Raw genomic sequence first — 23,750 nt, 5'->3', positions numbered from 1 at the left:
TGATTTTAATTTTTTTAATCTGTAATTAAATTTTAAATTATTGATTTTCTAATTAAAATTTTAAGTTTAATTAAAAGGGTTTTTATGTAATTTTACGTGTATCCTAGGGGTCGTACTTTTTTTTACTAGGTACGTACTAATCCTACGTGGCACATTCTTATTGGTTGATTACGGTCCGAGAAGTACAACCCTCTCGGACCGTAGACAACCCCATGTTTGTTAAAGATAAGGGACACATTCGTCATTAAACAAATTAAGGGGCACTTCCAGTTGCACTCACTGAGTTAATACTCAAACCTGATTGGCTGCCCTTCTCGGCGCACCAGTCCCCACTATGCAGCTGCCGCATAGTATCACTACCGTACATGCGGTCCCATGGTAAGCCCTACCTACGCCCTAAGCCGCCATAACGCCACGTGTCGTCCATGCAGTTACCGTGGGCCCCACTCCTGTCCCCCGCCCCTTCAAAAATTTCAGCAAAACGAGGCCGGATAAAGCGGGAAGGGAACTCAGCGCAGTAGAACAATTAACCATCACCGCCGACCACCGCCGCTCTCGTTTCACGATTCCGCCGCCCTGAACCACCGTCGGCCAGAAAAGTTTCGCACGCGCGCGAGAGATAAATTAATTAAGAGGAGAAATATATGGAATCAAAGCATATGTTGATGTCGGCGTTGGGAGTGGGGATAGGAGTGGGAGTGGGGTTTGGATTGGCGACGGGGACACAGGCCGTCGGAAAATGGGCCGGCGGCGGCGGCGCTTCAATTATGGGCGGCGGCGTTTCAGCTAAGACGATGGAGGAGGAGATGCTAAGCCTCATGATCGCCAATGGAAGGGATAGCAATATCACCTTCGATCAATTCCCTTACTATCTAAGGTAATTAATTAAGTTCATTATAATTAAGCCAAATTACGGTCTCCCCTAATGGAAGATATAATTAAAAAAAAAAACCTCTTATTTGTATAACTACAAAACCCCCTCTCAACTCAACTATCTATTATCTTAATACGTTCACTCTTACAATATCAAGTTTACGTAGGGGTGTTTGTTCAGTCGGTGAACTAATCGAATCGAACCTAACGAAAATTCGTATACGCCGATTATCGAACCGTTAATTTCATGAGGTATTCAGGTTTATCTTATATATATATATATATATATATATATATATATATATATATATATATATATATATATATATATATATATAAACTAAAATTAATTAATAAAAATCAAAACAATCAAATTTTAAATATTTTTAATAAAATTTTGTTAATTATGTTATTTATCGAACCAAATGCTAAGCGGTATGAATTAGGCGTACCGCAATTTATGTATAATTTTAAACAATGAACGCCCCTAAATTTATCAATTGATGGGATTTTGTTCGTAAGATAATACCTAGTTGACGTGTGTTTGTAATTATGCAAACAGGAGAGTTTTTTCGTAATTTGACTTTATAACCTTAGGAGTGGTCGTAATTTGCGCTTATAATTATTACTATTTTTTTTTTAAATAAACCAGTGTATTTCTTTTAAATAATTATCACTGATTTCTTATTTATCAAAATTAAAACAGCGAACAGACGAGGGTGCTGTTAACAAGTGCTGCATTTGTTCATTTGAAGAAAGGCGATTTCTGTAAGCACACAAGGAATCTATCTCCTGCAAGTCGAACAATTTTGCTTTCTGGTCCTGCAGGTAGTAAAGTTGCTTAAGTTGTTCTTATTTAACGTGTTTTGTCTTGTTTTACGTTTTATGGATTTTACGATAACTTGTTACGTTTCACGTTTCTTGCAGAGCTGTATCAACAAATGCTTGCCAAGGCTTTAGCTCATTATTTTGAAGCCAATTTGTTGTTGTTAGATGTAACCGATTTTTCTTTAAAGGCAAGTCAACAAGTAGTGCAATTTTTCCTGTCATTTTTTTCGTATATTCGTTGTAGTAAGAATTCTGATTGGCTGGTTTTGAACAGATTCAGAGCAAGTATGGATGTTCTAAAGAAACTGTAAGTAGGCAACAAATTTCTTTCGTTTTCGAGCCATTTTATTTACCGGCACTAGTAGAAAAATGGTTTTTTCCTACGAATTTTTTTGCTACGGTAAAAAGCCGTAACAAAAGATACCTTATACTACGGGACAATCTTGGAGTCGTAGTAAATGCTAGGATTTACCGTAGCAAAAAAATATTTGCTACGGCCATTTACCATAGCAATGTTTTTGTCACGCCCGTATATGTTGCGGGGCAAATTCGTAACAAAAGCCTTTTTACTACGAATTTGGTACATTTTGCTACGGTTAATGGTCGTAGTAAAAAGCCAATTTTCTACTAGTACGGGTTATCTTTTTTTTTCTTTTTTTTTTTGCTAACAATATGTTTTTGTAAATAGTCTTTTAAAAGGTCTATATCTGAAACAACATTGGGCCGAATGTCGGAATTACTGGGATCATTTTCAATACTTCAGCCTAAGGAGGAAAGTATAGGTATGATCGAATTTCTCCTTTTCTTTTTTATTAATTTTTTTTTGGCCCCATTGCGTGCAGTTAATTATACCATTTTCCACATATATTTCTCTTTATCTTTTTTTTTTTTTGCAGGAACACTACGCAGGCAAAGCAGCGGAGTCGATCTTGGATCAATGTGAGTAATCATTATTGAATGTATTTGCTTATTGCTCGATGATTCTTTCATATCTACGCTCACAAGCATATATTTTATAAATTATCACAAGAAATGGTTCCTTCGAAATTAGTGGATAACAAACTTCTAAATTATGAAACAAATCAACGGAAAAATTTGACAGCGATAGCGTGCTTATATATATATATATATATATATATATGTGTATGTATATGTGCAGGGGACAAGAAGGACATAATCCTTCAAAGCTGCGGAGAAATGCATCTGCCGCAGCAAACATCGACGATCTTGCTTCAACAAGTACACCTACATCTTCAGGTTTTTGAATAAAATAATGATTTTAAATCAAATTTCCTCAAATATAAATAAGGGCAAATTACGGCCATCCCCCTGAGGTATGGTCAAATTACAAAAAAACCCTCTTGTTTAGGTAATTACAACGACCCCCTCTAAAATATTTTCAATATAATTTACGTAATTCGGTTATTTACTGAACCAAATCGTATATTCAGTTCGGTAAACGGTATGAAATGTCGGCGTACCGAAATTTCGGTTTGGTTTTTTTACCGAATTAACATCCCTAAATTTACCTGTAGAGGGTGGGTTTTTTTTTAAGATAATACATAGTTGAGCGGGTGGCTGTAATTACCCAAATAGAAGGGGGTTTTCGTAATTTGAGCTTAACTCAGGGGGTGGGCGTAATTTGCCCAATTATTAATAATAATAATAATAATAATAATTTAAAACTTTTAGAAACTCAAGTTTATCAACTTTTGCAGCTCCGCTTAAGCGCGCAAGCAGCTGGTGTTTCGACGACAAGCTTTTCATGCAGACACTTTACAAGGTAATATACAACTTTTCCGTCGATGTATAACAAACGCATGGATTTCTAATTTTTTTTTCAATGACCGTTTTACCCTCAACAATACAGGTTCTCGTTGAAGTATCGAAAACCAATCCCATTATACTATACCTGAGAGACGTCGAGAAACTGCTCTGCAGATCACAGAGGATATATATAATGTTCCAGAAAATGCTGAAAAAATTATCCGGATCGATACTTATTCTCGGATCAAGAATCGTTGACCCTGAAAAAGACTACAGATTACTAGACGAGAAAATTTCATCCGTATTCTGTTACAACATCGAAATAAAACCACCGGAAGATGAAACTCGTCTCGTGAGCTGGAAGTCACAGCTGGAGGAAGATATGAAGATGATTAAATATCGGGACAATAGAAATCATATTAGTGAGGTATTAGCTGCTAACGACCTCGATTGTGATGATTTGGGCTCGATTTGTTTGGCGGATGCAATCGTTCTCAGCAATTATATTGAGGAGATTGTCGTTTCGGCTATCTCGTACCATTTGATGAATGCTAAGGAGCCTGAGTATCGAAATGGCAAACTTGTTATATCATCTACGAGGTTGATTTTTTTTTTTACTCTCTTTTATAATTATTATTACTATTATACGTTTTTATCATGGAATGGAAAAACGCTGACGTATTGTTGTATGGATATTTGCATTAGCTTGTCGCGTGGGTTACGTATATTTCAGGAAGGTAAATTTGGTGGTGATAAGGACAGTTTAAAGCTTGAAGCACAAGGCGAGGTGTCAAAGGTAACATTATATTTTGAGTTTTTGAACATTATATATATACAGTCAAACCTCTATAAATTAATACAGTCGGGACTAGGAAAATTCTGTTAATTCTATTAATACAGTTTTTGTCCCTCAAGTTTGCATCGATTCAATATTTGGTTCCCCATGTTCACAAAAAGCACATTTAGTCCCTTATGTTTCAAAAATTCAACACTTTTTCGTCCTTTCCGCCAATTTTCCGTTGAAACTAACAGAATCAAGCGTCTTCCCATCACTAACTTAATTAACGGATTAACGGTAAATTGACGGAAATGCTCAAAGGTTGAATTATTGAAGCATGATGGACCAAATGTGTTTTTTGTGAACATGGGGGACCAAATATGAAATCGGTGCAAACTTGAGGGATGAAAACTGTAATTTCCCATATATATATATATATATGTGTGTGTGTGTGTGTGTGTGTGTGTGTGTGTGTGTGTGTGTGTGTTTTAATGAGATGGAGTGAGGTGTAACTCTGTAGGAGAAGAAGGTAGATGCAGAAGCTGCGAGATCGAAGACTGAAATAAAAGATGAAAAAGCCGGAATTGCGAGCAAGAAGATCGAAGGATCTGCCGTTGCAAAAAAAAAAGTAAGTAGTGTAGGTTTTAGATTATTATTTTACTATTTTTTTTTTAGTTTAATCACGATTTTCGGTTCTTATATGACTTTATTACTTCTCTTCAATATTATAGGAAACCCCACCGGACAACGAATTCGAGAAACGTATCCGACCCGAAGTAATACCCGCCCGCGAAATCGGCGTTACATTCGCAGACATCGGCGCACTAGATGACATCAAAGATTCCCTACAAGAGCTCGTAATGCTACCCCTCAAAAGACCCGATCTTTTCGAAGGCGGCCTTTTAAAACCGTGCCGAGGAATACTCCTCTTCGGTCCACCTGGCACCGGCAAGACGATGCTCGCCAAGGCCATAGCGAACGAAGCCGGAGCGAGCTTCATCAACGTTTCGATGTCGACTATCACTTCCAAGTGGTTCGGTGAGGACGAAAAGAACGTTCGGGCGTTGTTCACGCTTGCGGCAAAAGTGTCACCGACTATAATATTTGTGGATGAGGTCGATAGCATGCTCGGGCATCGAAATCGAGCGGGCGAGCACGAGGCTATGCGGAAGATCAAGAACGAGTTCATGACTCATTGGGACGGTTTACTCACGAAACCCGGTGAGAGGATACTTGTTCTTGCGGCTACTAATCGACCGTTTGATCTCGACGAAGCGATCATTAGGCGATTCGAGAGAAGGTACGAATGTACGCATTCTTTACGTAACTAGAATAGTAGGGGTGAAAATCGGATTGATTGGATCAAAATCAGCACTTTCGGAAAATTCTAATAACTAATTCTAATTCCGTTTTCGATATTTTTTTGGAATTGAAAATGCGGAAGTGGGATTGAAAAAACATGTTCTGAAATCAGAAATTTTCGGATCGGAATGGGCGGAATTCTGAATTTGCATTTTTTAGTCACATATAATATAAAATACATAATAATATTAACATTTAAATTTATAATTTTCGAAGAAATGCAATGTTTGGAAATTTAAATCGGATCGGAGTTCGAATCTAATATGTATTCTAGTTCCATTCCATAAAAATCAAAATATCGGAAATCAGAACTTTTAGAATTCGAAATGAAAAATATCATTCCAAAATCGGAAATATTCGGATCGTAATTGGCGAAATTCGGAAATTCCGTTCCAATTTCCACTCATTTAACTGATGTTTTGAGATTTCACCCGAAATGTGTTTTTTTTTTGTACATTTAGATGAGCAACAACGTCTAATTATTTTTCTTTGGTTATTAAATAGAGTAATGGTCGGGTTACCGTCCGTGGAAAACAGAGAGAAGATCTTAAGGACACTATTGTCCAAAGAGAAAGTGGACGAAAGATTGGACTTTGCGGAACTTGCAACAACGACGGACGGATTTAGTGGAAGCGATCTAAAGGTTTTAATATTTCTTCCATTTATTTATTATTTTTATTTTTTATATATTCGAGTTTGAGTTGTTTCTTCAAATTGTTGTTTAACTAAATATTCCGTTTACTAGAACTTGTGCGTAACCGCCGCTTACCGACCTGTTCGTGAGTTGATACAGCAAGAGAGATTAAAAGATCAGGTGCCATATTATATATATATATATATATATATATATATATATATATATATATATATATATATATATATATATATATATATATATATATATATATAGACACACACACACACACACTCTTAATTGTAGTAAGTATTCGGTTTTATACATTCGTAATTTTGCGTTTCCGTGATACTTGTTAATGCCATGAAAAAAAGAAGCATAAAGCCGAGGATTCGGAGAAGAAGGAAAGGGTGATCACTATCCGACCTTTGAACATGGAGGATTTTAAGGAAGCCAAAAATCAGGTGAGTGGAAGAACTATTCTTTCATGCACACTTTACGTGATTTCGTGTTATCGACGTCTAATATCAATAATTAATTTAAAAAAAATGGAACAGGTTGCAGCTAGTTTTGCAGCAGGAGGGTCGATAATGGCGGAATTGAAGCAATGGAACGATTTATACGGTGAAGGTGGTTCCAGGAAGAAGGAACAGCTATCTTATTTCTTATAAGATCGTGTGCGCGCGCGTGTGCGTGTGTGGGTGCGTGTGTGTGTGTGTGTAATGAGGTGGAATAATTCTGTTGTGTGAGGTTAGTATAAAAACATTCTGACAGCTGTAGTATTTGTATTCCAAGTACTTATTTCCATGTTTTCCATCTGTGAGATTCAATGCTGTATCTTCCTGTAAAAGTCTGTTTATAAAAACGCTTGATGTGTCTTCAGGGGTAATTTCGTCATTTAATGTGTTATAGGATCTATTTACTTTTTTTAGGAGATGACATGCCGCCACTCGGACTCGAACCGAATCCAGAGAAAACATCTCCGGCACTCGTTTGGTTGGTTTCGGTTAGCCATAATTAATTAAATAAGAGTAAATTACGAAAATTCCCTTAAACTTAGGCTAAATAATGAAAAACAATTCACCTATTCATAATTACCAAAACTCTCCCGAGTTATGTTTTCCGTCTTATACATCACCAACCTCTTACAGCGTGGCTGTTCACTGACTTTTTCGGATTCCAGGGAATAGAATTTACATAATTTCAGATATTTTCTTTTATTTCTCACTTATTTAACATAAGGTATACTAGGTTGTACACATTTTCTGTTAAAAAACTCAATCAACAGTTAACGAGGGATTTTCGTATATTACGAATAAGTGGGGTGTTTTTCGTTATTTAGCCTAAATTTAGGGTTTTCGTAATTTATCCATTAAATAATTGGAGCTTGTTGGATGGTTGGTTCTCCACCAGTTTTTGGGCTACGCCTGCAATTAAATAACTCTAGTACAAGTAAAACATCGATAATGTGAACATATGAAATATTACTAGATTGCATAGGTAGTAGCTAACGATTTTTAACCGATCCAATCGTGATCCAGTAGCTTATCTGGATCAATGTCCGGTCCTATTTTCGGAACGTCGAACAAACGGATGAGAATGAAATAGAAAATAAAAAATTCATTATTAAGATTCATATGTTACTATCACAAGCCAATTATATGTAATAATAGATCAATTTGTTGTTTCTCGTAATAAAAAAAATCAATAGCATCTTATTCAATGTGAAACTGCAGCGCATCACATGTCTGTATTCTGCTGCCACATCAAACAGATATTTAAATAAAAGCCCAAAGTCAAGTCCCATTCTCGTGCAATACAAAGTACTGTACGACGTCGTTTCTCGAATTTATTGGTTTTTAAATTTGTACTTGTAAAAATAATTGATTTTTTTTTTATTTCGGAAATGAAAAACTAATTACAATGTTCCGAAAAAATCAGATTAATCGGAAATTAGAATTTCAGAAATTGGAATGAAAAAAGTTATTTCAATATATGAAAGTTTCGGATCGTCCTTGGCAGAATTTGAAAATTTCCAAGTTCTAGTAACCTAAAGTATCAAATACACAATAATTTTTTGTATCAAAAACAAAATTTGATCGAAAATTGGAATATCATATGTACTTCAATTCCGATTAAAAAAATTGAAAATTGAAATTTCGGAATTCCGAATAAAAATTATTCTTTCCAAATCGAAAAATTCCGGATCAAACTCGGTGGCAATCGAAATTTTAGCTCCAATTTCCACCCCAAGTCACACCAGCTCCACCTCATATTATTTATTTATAGGGTAAATTACAACCACCTCCCTAAGGTATGATCAAATTACAAAAATTCCCCTCTTGTTTGGGTAATTACAACCACCCCTCAACTATAAAATTTAGTGGAATCTTCTAGATTATATGGAATATTATCACGTTTGTACCCGTTTTATCCCATTCGAACTCTACATTTTGAAGCAAGATGATCATAATATGTGTTTTTTGGCTTGTATATATTAGATTGTGATGCATCAGAAACTGTATTTTTACACAAAAAAGAGTACAAACTAGAGCACATTCTACGAAATACAGATGATTATGTTGGACACCATAAGGGTGGAGGTGTAAGAGAAAAATCATAGTGGGGGTAGATGTAATTATCCAAACAAGAGGGGTTTTTTCGTAAATTGACCATACCTCAGGGGGTTGGTTGTAATTTACCCTTATTTATATTTTTTTAAGTAATTTATTCACAATTTAAAATATAAAAAATACTATAATTATTGCATTAGTCTTCTCTATTTGAAGTCTTTAATTGCAAAAGTGTTCCTTCTTCCATCTCTCTCTCTCTCTCTCTCTCTCTCTCTCTCTCTCTCTCTCTCTCTCTCTCCTATATTAGCTTTAATTTATTTTCTTTGCTTATATATCTCCCCCATACTAATTACTATACTGGCTTTACCAACAATGGAAGCCTTCGCTTTACTCAAATACTGGCGTCCCATTGGCGGCGGCGACGCCACCCACTCGACCGGAGACACCACTTTCAATCCACGCGCCACCAGGAACACCACCACCGCCGTCCTCTTCTCCGAAGAAGATCCCTACTTTGACCTGGAATTCACACCACCGACCGACTACGACACCGGAGAAGCCGCCGGAGATAGCCCAGCAGAAACTGAAAGTGGGTCCAGCGCCGCCGCCGCCGCCGCCGCTGATGAAGAATTATCAGATCACGAAAATAGCGACGAAGAAGAAGAAGAAAATGAGGTGAAGTACGCTATCACAAGCGACGAAAGAAATGTGATAATCTCTCCTTCCAGCATTATTAATATTTCAGAAGAGAACACCAAATTGCCTGCTTCGTTGCTAAAATCAGCGACTAAATTTCGAGTTTTGTTGCTAAAACTCAAGAAAACAAAATCTTTCAACAGATCCGAGGAAAAAACAGTGGTTGGTAATAATAATAATTTGTTTCTTGAGTTCGACGTTGATGAAGACAAAGGCCCGTTAATTTCTCTGTTTGCAAGAGATAATAATTCGAAAGATTTATCAAATGAGAGAAATTTGGTGCAGAAGTACTTGAAAATGATCAAGCCTAAGGTGAAGTTTTCCGGCGAGGCGACCGGAGGATGTCGTAGTTCCGACGGTGCCGGCGGTGTTTCTCAGCTGCCGGAGGTGGGGAGTAATGCGAAGAGTCATCATCAGAAGCGAGGGGTGGAAGTGGTGCGTAAGCACTTGGGGAAAAGCAGGTCGAGTTCCGCCATGTTGGCGGCGGCGCCGCCGCCGGGGTCCGACCGCCGCCGTGATGACTCGCTGTTGCAGCAGGAGGACGGGATTCAAGGGGCCATTCTGCATTGCAAGAGATCATTCAATGCCACTAGAGGTAATTAATTAATACTTATTTTTATACTCATTTATATATTTATTAGGATAAACTACGGCCACCTCCTAAGGTAAGATAATATTACGAAATAACTCTTCTTGTTTGGATAATTGCAATCATCCATCAACTATGAAATTTCGTACGCGTTTATTCATATGGTGTCAAATTCAACAAAATCTTCTAGATTTCGTGGAATGTTCTCTAATTTGTACTCGTTTAGTGTAAAAATAGAGTATCTGATACACCACAATCTGATATTTACAAGACATGATACACATCTTATGATCACCATGTTTCAAAATGTAGAGCTCGTACAAATTGAAGACTGAAGAGTATTTCATATAATCTAGAAAATTTTATTAAATTTTACATCACAAGGGTGGATGTATAAGAAAATTCATAGTTGAGGAAAGCAGTTGTAATATCCAAACATAAATAATTTTTTTTTATAATTTCATCTTAACTCAGGGATCGCCGTAATTTAATCTTATTATTATTGCAATTTTGTCATCTCAAGATTTGTAAGAAATCATTTGTCACAATTAGTACATAGTAGTAATATGTTTTCCTTGTGATTTCTGCAGATGGAGAATCCGCTTTACTATCTCGCTCAGTTAGTGATCCATCCTGTTCCTAAGTATGTAATTAGGCTCATCGTTTTCTCTTGCTTCAACATCATTAATATATTTAATTAGGATTAGTTGAGTTTGTCTCATATGACTTACGTCTAGTGAATGTGTAACTTTTCTTATGATCTGCAAATTAGTGTACGTAAGTAAAGTTTATCCGATGCACCCATATAGTTGATCGTGAATTTTTTATTCAGTTATGTGTTTTATTTCCAAATTATTCTTAGATAAACGATCACACGTCGTTAAAGAACTACAATAAAATTATGAGCATTTATAAATATATAAATAAGTAATTGGTATTTATTTATAAAGAAATATATAAGTAAATAAATAAATAAGTCGGATTTGTTAAAATTTCTTTACACTTGATTCTATTAATAACCAATAAATTCAAAATATAATTTTTGAAGTTTGATAAATTTCAATTTTTTTTGTCGAATAGTAGCACACTATATTCCATTCAACTCAATTCCATATATTAACATAATAAATTAGTTACGTTTGAGCAACTCCAATAAATGAATTAAATATGATGTTAAATAATAAACTACTATTTTAATACTCCATCTTATTGTAGTGAAAATGCACTAAAGAAAAAGAAGAATCAAATATTTCTTAAAAGGGGAAATATGCAATCCCCCCCTAAAATGGAAAATATTATGTAAAAAACCCATTTGACTTTTTAGACTTTTTCCCACACCCATATCCCAATCTTAATTAGTGAGACCCCCTTATTAAGATAGGATAAGACATAATTACCCTTAACAGCAGTTTTTTTTTCCTTCTTCTTAGCAGCTCTCTCTCTCACGTGAACTCTCTCTCTTTTTTTTTTTTTTTGCTTCTTCTTCTTATTTGCAGATCTGTAAACCGCCGCCGCTCACCGACATCACCCACGTCTTCTACGTCACCTGGGCGAACAGATCCACCGAGGTCGAGAACTGCGAATCCAACGACAAAATGCTGAAGAACGTCCTCGATGTAGTGATCCCTAATTCCCCCAATTTGAAGCACATCTGCTTGCAGACCGGTCGGAAGCACTACATCGGCCCGTTCGAATCGTACGGGAAGATCGAAACCCACGACCCGCCGTACACCGAAGATTTGCCCCGACTGAACTGCATCAACTTCTACTACACCCGCCGTCTAGGGTTGTGCCGTCAAGACTTGCTACGGTGTCAAACCTCCCAAAAAACTCATGTTGTCGCCTCCTACACATCACACCACCTCCCTTTCGTTATTTTTTTTTTTTTTTTTCTCTCCAGATCTGATGCAGCAACATCAACGTGACTATAGTCTGGTTCGAATATGACTATTCGATTTTTTTTTGCTACTTTATGTTTTTGTGTTCCTGGAAGTTTCTCAGCAACTCAAGATGCCTTTTTGCATTCAAGGTTTTTTCCTTCTCTCTTTGTGTCTGCTGTGTGTGTTTAAATATTAAAGAGAGAGAGAGAGAGCCCATCATCATACTTGAGTTAGTGGGGTCGATATATATATGTATATAGTGATTGTTTTTTTTTTATGTATTTTTGATTTCTCCTTCCTTTTCTTTTTATTTTTCAGATCTGAAAATTGTATTTTTTATGTATCCTCGTCGACTCCCATCCCTCTCTCTCGTTATTTTTTAGTTTAGGGTGAAGATATGCTAGAGTGATTTTGTGTATGAAGACCTCGTCGACTCCCATTCATCTCTCTCGTTATTTTTCTTTCGTTAATTTTCTACCTTTATTTATGTATTTTTCGATCTCTCTCTCTCTCTCTCTTCTCCAGATCTGAAAATAGAGTTTCAAATCTGTACAGTTGCAGCAACATGACTATAGTCATATTCGAATATCACTATAGTCATATTTATGTATGTAGTTAGACAAATTGAAGCGTACCCCCCCCCCCCCCCCCCCCCCACCCCTCTTTCGTTTATTTTCTACCTTTATTTATGTACTTTCGATTTCTCTCTCTTTTTTTTTTCAGATCTGAAAATACAGTTCAAAAATGTACAGTAGCAGCAACATGACTATAGTCATATTCGAATATGACTATAGTCATATTTATGTATTTTTCGAATATGACTATTGTTGAATATGATTGTAGTCATATTCGAATATGTTCTAAATTCTCGTTTCAAGTTGACTTGTAATAACAATATTCAAATTGTGGTTTTTTGTGATTTTTTTTGTGTGGATGTTGATTGCATTGTTTCCCTAAACAATAGGGAATCTTAGTTGTTTTATATAATTTGGTAAACATGACTTTACCGCATTATATAATCGGAATGTTGAAGTTAAAAATTTAAAAAAGTGCAATATATTGAAAGAATATGACTACAGTTAATATAGTCACATATAGTCATATTAGACTATAGTCTTATTCAACTATAGTCATATTCGGCGTAGTATGTCGGGGGAAAAAAAATCAATTTTTCGTTTAAAAAAATTTAAGAAAATATGCATATAGTCATATTCAAATATAGTCATATTCGGCGTAGTAAACTTGTGGGGAAAAAAAATCAATTTTTCGTTTATAAGAATTTAAGAAAATATTAAAAAAAATATGAAAAATAAAAAATAATTAAAAAAAAAAAAAAAACTTCATCTGCACGTGGGTTTTGATTTTGTATGTGAAGAAGCAATTTTTTTTTATTTGTTGGCTTACTTTATGGAGCATATTAAGTTGATTTTTTATATTAGTTGGCTGATTTTAAGGAATTGAAATATTGAGTTGGAAAAAGATTGCTATTATTTTGGCATTATTTAAGGAAAGTGACGTGGATTATTGGGGTGGATTATTGGGTAGGAGATTTTCTAATTTCAGAAGGGTAGTATTGGAATTAATATTTATAGGGGTTTATCACAAAGAAAGATTTAAGGGTTGGACATATCACCATTTATTACTCATCCAAGGGGTTTATTGCTAAAGACCCCTTCTTAAAAATAGCTCCTTCAAATTCAACATAAAAAAATATCTCAACATATTACAATTGAAAGGGATGATAATTTATTTGATGAGGACATGAATTTTCTTGAATTATCAAAGTATTATATCAAAAATCAATTCAGTGTTTGATACTATAATATTTGTTGGTCGACCCTATAAATTACAAAGATCAAACAAAGTCTAATTATTTAATTAATTATGACGGCTAATTCCCCCAACCAAAGGAGAGGGAGATGAATAAATAAAATAAGGGTATGATAAAAAAAAAAGAAATTATCTATTTAAATGCCGATATTTTTTGTTGACCAGAGACGTGGGTGAAAGTGGGGACAGAAATCAGTGACAAATAATAGTAAACTAACAGCTTTCTTGTTCTAGTTAAGACTAGATATTGTAGACAATAATGTTGTTGACAGAGTAGACATAAAATAGTATATAATATATATATATATATATATATATATATATATATATATATATATATATATATATATATATATATATATATATATATATATATATATATATATATATATATATATATATGTATAGTTAAAGTGAAAGATTCTTTTAAGGGTAAATTACACACACCCCCCTGAGGTAAGCTTAAATAACTGTAAGGTCCCTGTGGTATCGATAATTACACTCAGCTCCCTGACACGTAGTCAGAAACTCTAATGGGATAATGAATTGGATACGTTATTCCGATAGGGTTCTAACGGACTATTGGTTTCAGAAAGTGGTGGAGACAACAAAGAGCTATGGGTGATTTAAGAAATGTTCGGGAATGTTCGGGGAGCCATGTCACCCCATAGCTCTTTGTTGTCTTCACCACTTTCTGAAACCAATAGTCCGTTACAACCCTATCGGAATAACGTATCCAATTCATTATCCCATTAGAGTTTCTGACTACGTGTCAGGGGGCTGAGTGTAATTATCGATACCACAGGGACCTTACAGTTATTTAAGCTTACCTCAGGGGTGTGTGTGTAATTTACCCTTCTTTTAATTATAAATTATTACAAATTGTTTGGAAATTATTAGATTAAAAGTAATAAGTTTTATTAATTGCTTTTGAAGACAAATAAGATAAAATTTGCTCATAATTAGAAGGACAAACGCTATTTTTTTTTAATTAGAATTAAAGTTAATATGTTTAGATTTTCATTTGAGCAAATGACTTAATTATATTTTTGTGAATTTGTTCTTACAATAATTTGGTTAAACTCATTATAATCAATTATCTAGATCTCATTTCTCTCATATCTGGGGTCAACTAATTTACATCACTTAAGTCAACTGATTTACAATCGAGTCTGGTTTATTGAATTAGTTGTATTAACTGAAATGGAAAACAACGGTAGGATCGGCGATTGATGAACTCTAGTGTTTGAGAATACGAGACATTTTTATTGATAAAATTGTAAGGGTATTTTCGTAATAAGACATCACGAGCGACTTTATTCGAAGCCAAAGAAAGATAATACGTTGTCCTTACCGTTGTCCTTACCTCTAATAATATCAAGAATTTTTCTCAAATTCACCCTACTTTAATATTACTATATGAAAAAGTGTCATATTGCGGATATAACTAACTAACTATTTATCAATAAATAGATTTTGTATAAAATAGTTATAAGATACTTTATTCTTTGTTGATTTTATCAAAATAAAATATATATGACATGATTCAAATGAATAAATACGTATCAATTATGTTTACTAATCATATGAAAAATGGAAATATATATATTTTTTTAATTATGATTCATATCTATGCATTGTTGTCAAGAATGTGCTAATTGATTGCACACATGCTGCCATGTATTAAAAAGTATACAAAAATCAGATTAAAGGGTACCTAACTAATCTTTATAATTTCTTATACCAATCATGGTTAGGGGTGGAAATATGATGGATATATGTAATTGGAATTAGTTTTATTAGTATTTTTTTTCTTTTGATCCATAACATAAAAACTTAGGCTTAATTTCACTTTGCACCCTCGAAATATACAATATTGGCACTTTGCACCCTCGAAATGTACAATGTTGGCACTTTGCACCCCCGAAAATAATTTATGACACTTTGTACCCTCAAAACATGTTTAATAGTTGAAAGTGCACCCTAGTGTATTTTTCGACCATAATTTTCCGTTGTCGACTTATGTTCGTCAACATGGTCCTTTTTGTGTATTAAATTGTTTTTTTTTTATCTTCACCTTGAGGTGCAAAATGCAAATGTATTTTCAAGCAAAAATAACTCTATTGACAATCAGAAAATAGGTCATGGAAATTCTGCTTGGGAAATAAAGTAGGGTGCGATTTGAATAATTAAACATGTTTTGAGGGTGTGAAGTGTCATAAATTATTTTGGGGGTGCAAAGTGCCAAACTGGTACTTTTTAGGGTGCAAAGTGAAATTAGGCCTAACTTTTTTTGTTTTTTTTCATGTATATGCCAAGTGAAATAAGTAATTAACACAAATTTAAAATATAAGATTTGACGTAAAAATAAATTTCTACGGAATGGTAATAATAATATATAATTAAATTAATCTTTGGAAAGGACTAATTACAATTATTAATTACATTAAATTTACCAAGTGGGCATGTGAAATGATTGGTTAGTTTGCTTGCGATGCCGATTTATTTATTTTGCTGGAATTCCTAACTCATAAATGAAATAATATTACACTCACATGGCTTATTTAGTTGGGCATATTACAAATAAGCCCATCAGTGGGAACTTATTCATAAAGAGATCCAGACAATATTCTCCTTTACCAATAAGTCCACACATGGTCCAGATTTATGTAAAGGACTAAAATAACCCCTCTTACTTTAATATGCTCCAATTTTATCCTTAACTTACTTTAACTTCAATTTGACCCCAACTTTCACAAATTATTCAATTTTGACCCAAAACTTTTTTTTTTTCACAAATTTTTTTTTTTTCAAAAACTTTTTTTTCCCGCCGGATTCCGGCGTTGACCGGCGGTCAACGCCGGTGTCCGGCGTCGACTTTTTAATTTTTTTTTATTTTTTATTTTTTTATTTTTTTTTTTCCTTCCGGATTTTTTTTCCGGATTCCGGCGTTGACTTTTTAATTTTTTTTTTTTTTTTTTTTTTTTTTTTTTTTCTTCCGGATTTTTTTTCCGGATTCCGGCGGTCAACGCCGGTCTCCGGCGTTGACTTTTTAAATTTTTTTTTTTTTTTTTTTTTTTCTGTAACTTTTTTTTCCGTTTAAACAGCAATATTGCTGTGAATGACAGTAATATTAACTATATTACTGTTAAACACAGTAAAATTAACTAAACTATAGTTTAACACATTGATATTGCTATATTAATCTCTAGCACATTAATATTAACACAACAAAATTCATTATTATTGTATAATAAAGTAATATTACTATGTTGTCCGTTCAACAAATGTAAACAAAATAAAAAAAACCAAAAGAATTAATATTACTGTGAGTGACAGTAATATTACTATAGCAACAGTAATATTACAATAGTAGACAGTAATATTATTACGTTACTTCGTGAATAACTCGAACAAAACAAACACCCCAAAAAAATAATAATATTGATGTTGTTGACAGTAATATTATTGTGTTTACAGTTATTTTACTGTCAACGACAGTAATATAATTACGTTGACTTGTCAACAAATCAAAAAAAATAAAAAAAAATAATAATAAATAAAAAAATATAATATTGCATTAATTTACTGTCAACGGCAGCACAATTACATAAATGTAATGTCAACGGCAGTACAATTACGTTAATTAACTATCATTGACAGTATAATTACGCTAAATTACTGTCAGTGACAGCACAATTACGGTCAACGTGTAGCGGCGGGCGTGGAAAAACAAAACAAACCAAACAAAAAAAAAAAAACTTAAAAAAACACTAAAGAAAGAGACCGCCGGAAACCGGCGAAAAAATCCGGAAGAAAAGAAAAGAAAAAAAAAAGAAAAAAGAAAAAAAAAAAAAAAAAAAAAAGTCAACGCCGGAGACCGGCGTTGACCGCCGGTCAACGCCGGAATCCGGAAAAAAAATCCGGAAGAAAAAAAAAAAAAAAAAAAAAAAAAAGTTTAAAAAGTCAACGCCGGAGACCGGCGTTGACCGCCGGTCAACGCCGGAATCCGGCGGCAAAAAAAAGTTTTTGAAAAAAAAAAATTTTTTGAAAAAAAAAAAAATTTTGGGTCAAAATTTAATAATTTGTGAAATTTGGGGTCAAATTGAGATTAAATTAAGTTAAGGATGAAATTGGAGCATATTAAATTATACTCCAAAAAAAAGTCAAAATTGAATTTTTGTGGTCAAAATTGAACTTTTATGGACAAAATTGATTAATTTGGATTACAATTAAGAATTGGGTATAAATGATTGAGGGTAATATTGGGATATACATGAATGTTTCCTTTAGTTATAATAAATATTAAAGGGATGGGCTTATTGGTGAAAGAGATATGTCCCCTATACCTAGAATAATAAACATGCTTGGTTGTGGACTTTTGCATAAAAATCCCTATTTAGTTAATGATTATATACTTGTTACAGTAACACTCTACGCACGTATATAAATTCATGATATTTTAAATCGTAATTTGGAAAGAAAAAAACTTAAAATCGGAAATTTCTGGTTCGGAATCGGTGGAATTCGGAAAACATAATTTCTTTTAGGCACCTAAAATTAAAAAAACAGAAAAAAGAAAATTAATAATAATATGAATATTATAAGTGTAAATTTTGGAAAAGGAAAATCTGAAGTTTGGGAATTTTCTTGGAAATTGAAATCTGGTAGAAAATCAAAATCTCATATTTATTCTAATTGGAATCCAAAAGAAAAAAATAGAAAATCAGGATTTCGGAATTCGAAATGAAAATACTTTTTTCTGAAATCGGAAAATTCGAATCGAAATTGTTGGAAGTAGAAAATTCCGTTTCAATTTCCACCATACTAATGATGCTACAACGAAACTCTCCTCCTGCAATTCTGGTCTTGAATCCATCTACTACTTACATTCAAATTCATGGTACAATTCAATTTCACTACAAAAATTCTTCGAATAGCACTACTAATCTTAACCCTCCCATTAATCCTCGTATAGCTACTAATAGGCAATAACCCTACACTAATATCACTCTTAAACCTTCCAACTCCCACAATCTTATCCACCATAAGCTCAATCGAAACATCCATTCGAAGCGTCCTGCGGGGCCCGACCTCCCCGAACGGGCCCTGCGTTTCTCCAATAACCGAACCGTCGTAGTACATGATCGTCGTCGTGTTGTCGAATTTGAACGAAGCCACATTAGGGTTTTTTATCGATACGCGGGCCTCGATAGTTAGGTTAAGGCCCGGCCCGAAAAAGGTGGACGGTGTTGTACTATTATTATCCATGCCTTGGATTGTGATGTTCGTCGAGTTCATCTTTAGAATGGGGTCCTTGACTCGAAAGACGGTGAACATGAGGATTAGTATGGTTGTGAATACGATTAAGAAAATTGCGGTGGAGCATCCGCAACACTTGATGCATCTCCGGTGGTGGGCCGGCATGAATTCCGACGAGAAGGTGTCGGTTTCTTCTTCTTCTATGTGGATGCGGTGGCTCGTCGGAGCAAGTGGCTTTACTTGCTCTTTCTTCTCGGACATGGCTCAAATTCTAGTGTTTAAGGTTCTCTGTGTGTGTGTGTGTGTGTGTGTGTGTGTGAAAAGAGTGATTAAAGGATTTAGATATATTGGTGGTGTGTGTGTGTGTGTGTTGATTTTGTTTTGATGAGTGAAAACAAAATAAAATCATATATAAGCGCGTTTTGCAGGCTTTGAACATTGACTTTGGACTTTGTTTGCTAATGCAACTTTCAATTGGATTTTGCTAAGAAATTATGTATGCATTATATCTTGAAGAACGTACGATATAAGTTATGGAAGGATCTAATTTCTTTTATATATTTATATATATATATATATATATATATATATATATATATATATATATATATATATATATATATAATAGAATCTTGATAAACTAATAATTTCGCTTAAATAATAGTTTTTTCTGGTCCCGATTTAGTAAAAATCTACTAAATTATTAGTTCGATAATTTAATATTTTGTTAAATTAATAGAATTTTATTATTTCAACTGAATTAATTTATAGAGGTTTAACTGTATATATGTCGGAAAGTAATATAATAAACCGGCTATGAACCAAATTGTGGATATAAAATAGTGCAAGTGAGAAATTGACAAAGGAAAATTGACAAAGGGAATAAATTTTAAGAGTGAGAGAGAAATTGCTTAGTCAAATTATGGCAAGGTCCATACACGTCAAGCTCAATAAATTAAATTTCTAGAATTGTGTTAATTTTCTAAGGTGGTTTTGTTTTTAGTCTTTGAAATTTTTTCATTTTCTCACATGGCAATGAGAAAATAAAATTTATTTGATGGACATTTAGGATTCGAAGAACTTGTGTTTGAAAATAGTTTAAATAATTTGATAATAAAATAGCAGAATGATTTTTTTTAATGATTAAAAAATATAAATTTTTAATATTGACGAGATGTATGTATTTGACATTTGGCACCCTAGAAAAATATCAATGAAAATATTAAATTATCTTGTATTAGATTTAAAATTCTATTTGGGTGCATTATGTATAATTTATTGTGTTTCAAGAATGCAAAGTATTATTAATTGTTTTTTACGGGTGCAAATTGCCAAAAACTATATTTCGGGGGTGCAAGGGTTGTGTGAGACAGTAATATTGTAGGGCAAGACAATAATATTAATTGTGACACAATAATATTATTGTGTTAACAACAACTGGGACATTAATATTAATATCACAGTTAACAACATAAGAATTGATATTGTATAATGTAAGTAATACAAACTAATATATAAAACGTAGGAAAATTACGGCCACCTCGAGTTATGGTCAAATTACAAAAACCTCCTTCCTATTTGGATAATTACAGTCACCCCCAATATGTATCATCTTACGAAAAACCCCTCAATGGATAAATTTAGGGATGTTAAAGTAGTAAAACTGAACCGAAATTTCGGAACGCCAACATTTCATACCGTTTACGAACTGAATATACGATTTGCTTCGGTAAATAACCAAATTACATAAATTTTATGTAAAAATATTTAAAATGATGGGATTAACTGCAATTACCAAAACAAGAGGGGTTTTTTCGTAATTTGACCTTATCTCAGAGGGTAACCGTAATTTACCCTGAAACATATATATAATCTCTTTTACATATATGAAAATCAAAACTACCGTGGTGGCATATTGACAAAAAAAATCAGCAAGACGTCTCTTTATAATCAACACAAAAAACAATATCTAGTTGCTACTTGGCTTTAAGTATTGACATGCTTCATTCATTTAAAATACATATTTATTAGAAAGTGCTAAAGCTAAGTTAAAACTCTCCCATTATTATAATGTTCGAAATTATTTTTTAGAAAAGCAGTTAATGAGTTAGACATTTTTCTGCTATTAGACTTGTAAATCATATGCTAACAAATTTATACAAGAATCACTTCCTAATTCATATTAATTATCTTCCATATTTACAAAGGACCATTCTAGAACTATTTTAAAATATTATAAAAAAAAGTAAAAAATCATACACCTATGAACTTCTTAGAATATGTATAACTTCCTAGTTGAGCTTTCAGTTAGTCTTTATAATAGTACTTGGCTTCGCATGGGTTGCGATATGTGATCTGGATGACATAGTATTATTCGTACTATTCTTCTCTCTTTGTACTTCCGCATAACTAAAAAAACTTTTTACGTTTTACATGAGAACGGAAGAACAAAACAAGTAAAGAAAAAAACTCGTTGAAGAACGGATAATAACTTGCTGAATCATACAACCTTTCAAAATTAGATACTGAAAGTATGAAAAGATTGAATTTCCGACAACGGTAAGAACAACGTAACTTCACCCGAAGAAAATAAACAAACAATTAGGCACAACTTGCAACTTCAATTATATCTCTATTTTTTCTTTCAACGACATAATTTGTTAAAATCTATAACTAAACATGAAATTTATTAGTAAGTTAAAGTAGAATAATAATTTAGAAAAAAAAAAAAAGTAAATATTGTATTGAAATAGAAGTACAAGCAAGAAACCCCAATTATATATTCTATTTCTTTCACTTCTCTTAAAATAAGTCGTTATAATCACGACTATATGTCAAATATATGAATTTTTTTGAATTAATAAAATAAAATAAAAATCATTCGGTATAATTTGTTCTCTTGGTATATTGTTTTTACTAAATTTATTTTATCAGAACAATTAAGTTATTTAAAAAAAAGTTGAAATACGTATGTTAGAATTTTCTTCATGATCTTACAAAACTCAATTCTTTTAATAGTTCATAATTTCAAATAGTCTTTATTAGCATTATTTCACTAATTGATTAGTCATTATTGAATTAGGTAATTAAACACTTTGGCATAATTAAGAGTTTACGATGAAAAAAAAGTCAAGTAGTCAAACTTTTGAAATAAATTTCTTCGTCAATTTCGGTTGCCTTTCTTTTTACGCTTGTACTGAATTGTTTATTTTCTTTGTTAAAGATTACAAATATTCTGCAACTTGAATTGTTTATTTTCTTAAATGGATATAATTAATAAATAAATATTGCATGCATATTGATTCGCCAATACATTATTATAATATAAAAAAGAATACTTACATGAACTTAAAAAAAAATTAAATACCAAGAAAATGACACCATGATACATCTCCCATCCCAAAATTATTCATTAATACAAAGTATAATAAAATTAAATCACAAAAATAAATGTGGAAAAAAAATTTATATGATCATACAACAAATATATTAATCCAACACGCCTAATTAATCAAATAGCCCGATAAACTTCACCCGATGTATGTATATCTATATATATTATCACTTGCACCTCGAATCCTGAATAGTACTCGAGCGCAAGTTAATAACAACGACGCAATTCATATAAGCCGATTTCGTCTTCTTCACCACCTTCAGTAATTCCACCTTGCCTCTCAATTGGGACTCGACGTTCAAAGTCCAAACACCGCCCATACTATTGTTACTACTATTCGAAGAATTCAAATCGACGGTCACATACATCTTTTTAGTGGATCTGGCCCGGGCCCGCGATTCAGGAATCACGAACTGGCCCACGTTACTTGCCCCGGACCTAATAGTAGCCAATCCACTGTCGAATTTGTACCGCCCGAAATTAGTGTTCTTGACCAAAACACGAGCGGTCAACCGAACGTTGCCGCTCACATGATCTTTGGTCACGGTGATGTCACCCAAACGGAGCTTGGGGGATTTTACGCGCATAACGGTTAGGGCTAAGATGAGGATGATTATGATTTGGAAAACGGCAAAACATGCGATGTAAGCGAAGCATTTCATTCTCTTGTTCTTCTTCATTTCCTCTTGGGCTCGGTAATTGTTCGTCCCGGAATACTCTTCGTCGCTTCTTGGTACCGTCGATGGTGCAAGGGGATACGCTTGGTGCACTTCTTGATTGTACTTTTCTGCCATAATTTTCTTTTAGGTGTAAATATTTCTTGTGGGATTTATGAAAATTGGAAATAAATTAATATTTTGGAATGTAAAAGTTTGAGATATTTTGGTGGTCTCTAAAATGGGGTGTATATATATAGTATTCATGTGTGAGGGTTCGTGGAAATTGTTGTCTGAAAATTGAGAGAAGAAAGATTTTTCAACAAATGTTTTTTTTTTAGGATTCTTTTCAACAAATGTTAATGCGTGTTAATTGACTTATAAAGGACATCATATTTTGGTTTCACTCCATTAAATCCGTATTAAAAACAAGAACACGGATTTAAAACGAGGGTTTATTTGATGTTACACTTGGTGAAATATAACGGATGATTACTAACCGTTGATCTGCACATAAATACACACACATGAATATGTGTACTTAGTGGGAAGTTATTCCACCAAATCATGAGCTAAAAATCACCCGATTTATTTTACCAGGTGTAATATGTGAATGACCATAAAACGG

General features: G+C 33.4%; 4 protein-coding genes across 5 annotated transcripts; 2 read left to right on the top strand and 2 right to left on the bottom strand.

Moving 5' to 3' along the window:
* Positions 1-476: 476 nt before the first annotated feature.
* DAA1 (P-loop containing nucleoside triphosphate hydrolases superfamily protein) lies at positions 477-7,139 on the top strand. 2 transcript variants are annotated; one of them, XM_088817807.1, is made up of 16 exons: positions 477-877; positions 1,580-1,701; positions 1,801-1,889; positions 1,976-2,008; positions 2,390-2,483; positions 2,598-2,640; positions 2,861-2,958; positions 3,420-3,484; positions 3,572-4,068; positions 4,174-4,264; positions 4,767-4,874; positions 4,978-5,546; positions 6,113-6,251; positions 6,354-6,422; positions 6,617-6,706; positions 6,800-7,139. In XM_088817807.1, exons 1-16 carry the CDS (start codon positions 645-647, stop codon positions 6,911-6,913), a joined length of 2,454 nt encoding a protein of 817 aa, XP_088673933.1. In that variant the 5' UTR covers positions 477-644; the 3' UTR covers positions 6,914-7,139. The 2 variants fall into 2 exon arrangements, with proteins under 2 accessions (XP_088673933.1, XP_088673934.1); XM_088817808.1 differs by having other exon boundaries at positions 495-877; positions 6,620-6,706.
* Positions 7,140-9,068: 1,929 nt separating this feature from the next.
* LOC105955095 (putative membrane-associated kinase regulator 2) lies at positions 9,069-10,952 on the top strand. Its single transcript, XM_012978793.2, has 2 exons — positions 9,069-10,106; positions 10,691-10,952. Exons 1-2 carry the CDS (start codon positions 9,188-9,190, stop codon positions 10,741-10,743), a joined length of 972 nt encoding a protein of 323 aa, XP_012834247.1. The 5' UTR covers positions 9,069-9,187; the 3' UTR covers positions 10,744-10,952.
* A 7,521-nt stretch (positions 10,953-18,473) lies between these two features.
* LOC148770773 (late embryogenesis abundant protein At1g64065-like) lies at positions 18,474-19,481 on the bottom strand. The gene has a single exon (XM_088817806.1). It carries the CDS (start codon positions 19,331-19,333, stop codon positions 18,647-18,649), a length of 687 nt encoding a protein of 228 aa, XP_088673932.1. The 5' UTR covers positions 19,334-19,481; the 3' UTR covers positions 18,474-18,646.
* A 2,889-nt stretch (positions 19,482-22,370) lies between these two features.
* LOC105955077 (hypothetical protein) lies at positions 22,371-23,371 on the bottom strand. Its single transcript, XM_012978775.2, has one exon. It carries the CDS (start codon positions 23,258-23,260, stop codon positions 22,634-22,636), a length of 627 nt encoding a protein of 208 aa, XP_012834229.1. The 5' UTR covers positions 23,261-23,371; the 3' UTR covers positions 22,371-22,633.
* Positions 23,372-23,750: the final 379 nt, after the last annotated feature.

Source organism: Erythranthe guttata, chromosome 5, assembly GCF_056151865.1.
Source record: "Erythranthe guttata isolate IM_541 chromosome 5, IM_541, whole genome shotgun sequence".
Taxonomy (NCBI): domain Eukaryota; kingdom Viridiplantae; phylum Streptophyta; class Magnoliopsida; order Lamiales; family Phrymaceae; genus Erythranthe; species Erythranthe guttata.
Note: the sequence above shows the minus strand (reverse complement) of the source record. Positions and strands in the feature narration are given on the sequence as shown.

Excerpts from the sequence above, each read along its gene's own strand:
- DAA1 (XM_088817807.1), top strand. The coding sequence starts at position 645 with ATGGAATCAAAGCATATGTTGATGTCGGCGTTGGGAGTGGGGATAGGA. Across the intron at positions 1,890-1,975 it reads TAACCGATTTTTCTTTAAAG|ATTCAGAGCAAGTATGGATG; the intron begins GCAAGTCAACAA and ends GGTTTTGAACAG. Across the intron at positions 2,484-2,597 it reads GCCTAAGGAGGAAAGTATAG|GAACACTACGCAGGCAAAGC; the intron begins GTATGATCGAAT and ends TTTTTTTTGCAG.
- LOC148770773 (XM_088817806.1), bottom strand. The coding sequence starts at position 19,333 with ATGTCCGAGAAGAAAGAGCAAGTAAAGCCACTTGCTCCGACGAGCCAC.
- LOC105955095 (XM_012978793.2), top strand. The coding sequence starts at position 9,188 with ATGGAAGCCTTCGCTTTACTCAAATACTGGCGTCCCATTGGCGGCGGC. Across the intron at positions 10,107-10,690 it reads ATCATTCAATGCCACTAGAG|ATGGAGAATCCGCTTTACTA; the intron begins GTAATTAATTAA and ends TGATTTCTGCAG.
- LOC105955077 (XM_012978775.2), bottom strand. The coding sequence starts at position 23,260 with ATGGCAGAAAAGTACAATCAAGAAGTGCACCAAGCGTATCCCCTTGCA.